General features: G+C 66.1%; 1 protein-coding gene across 1 annotated transcript; it reads left to right on the plus strand.

Moving 5' to 3' along the window:
* Positions 1–2,751: 2,751 nt before the first annotated feature.
* On the plus strand, positions 2,752–3,563 carry MNEG_14591 (hypothetical protein; the record flags this gene model as incomplete). Its single annotated transcript, XM_014036937.1, has 2 exons — positions 2,752–2,946; positions 3,360–3,563. 2 exons carry the CDS (start codon positions 2,752–2,754, stop codon positions 3,561–3,563), a joined length of 399 nt encoding a protein of 132 aa, XP_013892391.1.
* Between the last annotated feature and the right edge of the window lie 267 nt (positions 3,564–3,830).

Consider the following 3,830-nt stretch of genomic DNA (forward strand, 5'->3'; position numbering starts at 1 on the left):
GTATGGTGTTAGGGCCTTGACGCGGCTGACAAGACCCTCGTCAAGGTGCACTGTGGCCCAAGGGCGGCGTCAAGGCTGTCGGCGAAAGGGGGAAGGGTGTGCAGACGCCGGCGGGACCCAGGCTGGCAGGATGCGGCAGCAGCACGGGGGCCCACCAGGGGCCACAGCAGACGCACGACGGCGCGGGGCGGCCGCCGCGCGACCAGCGACTGCGCGCAGCAGCAGGCTGCAGCCAATGAACGCCACTGGCGCGAAGGCTGGCCGCACGCCCCGGCGTTCGGCGGCCAACGGCACCCACTGCAAGCAGAACCCGCTGCTCAGGGTGGGCACAGGCCTTGAGACGCGGGGTGCGGCGCTGCGGGGCTCACCCCACATGCAGCTGCACCATGGCCACCCCCCTGGCCCCGCTCATCAGCGCCGCCAGCTCCCCCGCGCAGAGAGTCTGGGACGCGAGGCCGGACAGCGGCGGCGCCTCCGGGTCTGGGAGGGGTTGGAGAGGCACGGGCGCGGCGGGACGGAGGCGTGAGGAGTGGGGGGGACGCAGTGGGTTGGCGGGGTGAGGGGCGGCGGGGTGAGTTTGAGGGCTGCTGTGGGTTTCTAGAAGCGGCCGCGTCACCCATTTGCGATGAAGTTTTTCCGATAGTACAAGGTATCGGATTGCAGTGTGGTTATAAGGGACTACGGGAGCAGTCACAGCAGTGCGCACACCGACAACCATGATGCAACGGCGCTAGGGTGTCCCAGCCTCAAGAGAATCGCTCATGCGGCCACCTAAACGATCATCAGCACATGCACACCTCCCCTGCAGCACCACACCGACGAGTCCCGAGCCACCGCCTGCTCCAGCGCCCCCAACGATGACGTCACAGTGACACCCTCCAGCACCACGCCCTCGCCCGGCAGCTGCCCGCGGTCGCGGAGCAGCTGCTCGGCCCAGCCGGGGATGGCCGTCACCAGTGGGTCCTCTGGTGACACCAGCCAGCCTGTGGTCGGAGTTGGTCGGAGGCGGCAGGCGGTTGATCGCAGGCGATGTGCGGCAAGTCCTTGGCTCAAGGTGCTTTTCGGTTTTCAGCAGGTGGCCGGCCGCACGTAGTCCAGTTGGCAGCAGGTGGGTGGCAGCAGGTGGCTGGCAGCAGGTGGCTGGCAGCAGGTGGCTGGCAGCAGATGGCTGGCAGCAGGTGGCTGGCAGCAAGGTCGCTGACCAGCAGCTGGCTGGCAGCGGAGGGAGCGGACCAAAGCCGGCACAAAGGGGTTGTGCCAGGTCCAGCAAGGCCGGACCACTGATCGCATCGAGGCGCTTCAACTGCACAAAGTTGCATGCAGTGAGTCGTAAGGACTATGCCACAGGCCAGGAGGCCAGGGGACGAGTCAAAGCACGGCTGTGGTCTCCAGTGCTGCTGGAAGTCTAGGAGCCACCCCGTTCACCTTCAGGCGTCAAGTCCAGACCCCCGCCGCCGCGTTCGCTAGCGGAGTACACGACCCCCTTCCACGACACCCGGAGGGCGCCCGCCGGCACGACTGCGCCGTGCTGCTGCTCTTGCCGCTGCCGCGACTGCCCCTGGCGCTCGCGACCGCGGCCGCTGCGCCCCTGCTGCCGCTTTTGCGCGCCACGCATCGGCGCGGGCGCCGTGCCAGCAGCGGGAGGCAGGACCTCCAGCCAGCAGTCGTCGCCACCCGCTGACGTGGCGTGCAGCACATCGCCTACTCGATACTCCCCTGGGGGCGTCGGCTCCGCCGCCGCTGCGCGCTCGCCGCCGCGCTGCTTGTCAATAATGCTCTGCGCGGGCTGTTGCTGCTGTTGCTGCTGCTGCTGCTGCTGCTGCTGCTGCTGCTGCTGCTGCTGCTGCTGCTGCTGTTCGGCGCTTGGTGCCACATTGATATTGCCGGCCTCCAAAGCGGCGGCGTGCCGTGTGGGTCGTTGCGCTGGCCAAGGGTGGGCGACCAGGACGCTCCGGAATTCTCTGATAGATGTCCTCGCCCTATGCCGGGGGACCCTGCCCACAGATGGTGTGCCACAGGGCCGCATGGCACAATGTTCCCGCAACTGAACTTGAATGCGTGGACACTCAGATCAGTATATTGTATGTCGGTTCTCTGCAGGTGATGCGTGGTCGGACGAAATTGGTGTTTCGCTTGCAGCACATTGTATTGACGCACCAAATGCCGTATAGCAACTGTCAGATCAATTTTAGCCGATCTGATGTTGGCGCGCTTCTTTGGCCTTCCGGTAGCTCAGTAGCTTGAAACAGGTTTATGATTACCTATAACAGGCTGACAGGGAGGGACAAGCAGACAGTGAGGGCAAGCAGCACCCACCTGCTGCTGTACAGCGCTCGCGCAGACGCGCGCGCGAAAAAATCGCCGCTGCTGCAGTATAGCGTTGGGTGGCCAACAGCGAGCCCTGAACCAGCAGGTGCGACTCCATTGAAATTGTAAGCAATGGTCACTCATGCGTCCTGGCAACGCGTCCGCAGCATACCCACAACGAAGCAACGTGGCGTGACGCAAACCACACCTCATCTTGGATGGATACCAAGAGCAGGACCCTCCAGGGCGCAGCGCCACCACAACAGCGGGAGCCCGCCCCGCCCCGCCCCTCCAAGACAGCCGGCCGCCGCAGCGGCGGCGCACCTCTAGCAGCGAGCCCGGCCGCGCGACGGACGCGCGCGACGCCGGGCGAGCGGCGGCCCCAGCGGCCCTGATCCGCGGCAGCCGCGGTGCCAGCGGCGGCGGCGGCGGTGCGCGGCAGCCATGGCGAGCTGCACGCTGTTTCTCGAGCAGTATGTGGAGAGCACCAACACGCTGCCCTCCGAGCTGCAGCGCATCCTGGCGACCATTCGCTTCCTGGATGAGAAGTCCAATGCGTTGAGGGTGGCGGTGGCGGCGCAGACGGAGGCGCTGGTGGCGATGCCGGTGCAGGGGCAGCGCTCGCCAGAGGAGGAGCAGGTGCGTGCGCGCGCGCGCACGCATGTGTGTGTGTGTATGTGTGTTGTTTGAATAGTGTAAGGGTGTGTGTTTGTGTGTTTGTACTGTACATGTGTGTGCAAGAGAGAAAACGAACGCGTGCTATCGTGAGCGCGTAGCGTGTGCTGGTTCGCGCTGCATCCCCGGTCGAGGGCAGCCCATGCAGGGCCGCGTCTCTTGAGTGCGCGCTGCCGCAGCATGCCTGCCCCGCCCTAAAACAAGGGGATTGTGCTGTCATAACAAACGGCGCTTACGCACGCGGGTCATGCGCGGGGTGCCGGTGCCGCCTGGGTGACCAGCCACCAATGACACCACCATCGCCATGACTCATGCACCGTCTTGTCATCACATCCGGAAATCCCCTGCGGGGCCGCAAATCCCCTGCGGGGCCGCAGCGCTTTAAGGAGCTGTCGTCCCAGGTGTCCAGCATGCAGCAGCAGCTGCTGCAGTTTGCGGAGGAGAAGGTGCAGCTTGGACAGCAGGCCAACGACCTGCTGCAGATGCACAACGAGGAGCTGGAAAAGGTGGGGGCCCAGGCTCCATGGCTGCGGCAGGGACGCGCCGGCCGCCGCCGCGCGATCTGGCCTGATCCGACCTGATCTGCTGTATTCGCGCCGTGGCCCCGTGACCGGGCGGGCGACCTGTCTGACGTCCGCTGACGCAGCACGTGTGTGCGTGCGACCCGCGGCCGATCCCCGCCCCTCGCCCCTTGCGCAGCCACACGCCGCCCTGCCACCCCACCCGGCCCGGCGCGGCCTCAGCCGGCAAGCGGCCCATCACGCCAACCCCCTGCCCCCCAAATTCGAAATATACACGCCCAGACCCTGGAGCAGTTTGAGGTGGAGTTTTCAGCGCCCCAGGTGCAC

This window comes from Monoraphidium neglectum (genome assembly GCF_000611645.1).
Source record: "Monoraphidium neglectum strain SAG 48.87 unplaced genomic scaffold scaffold04606, whole genome shotgun sequence".
Classification (NCBI taxonomy): domain Eukaryota; kingdom Viridiplantae; phylum Chlorophyta; class Chlorophyceae; order Sphaeropleales; family Selenastraceae; genus Monoraphidium; species Monoraphidium neglectum.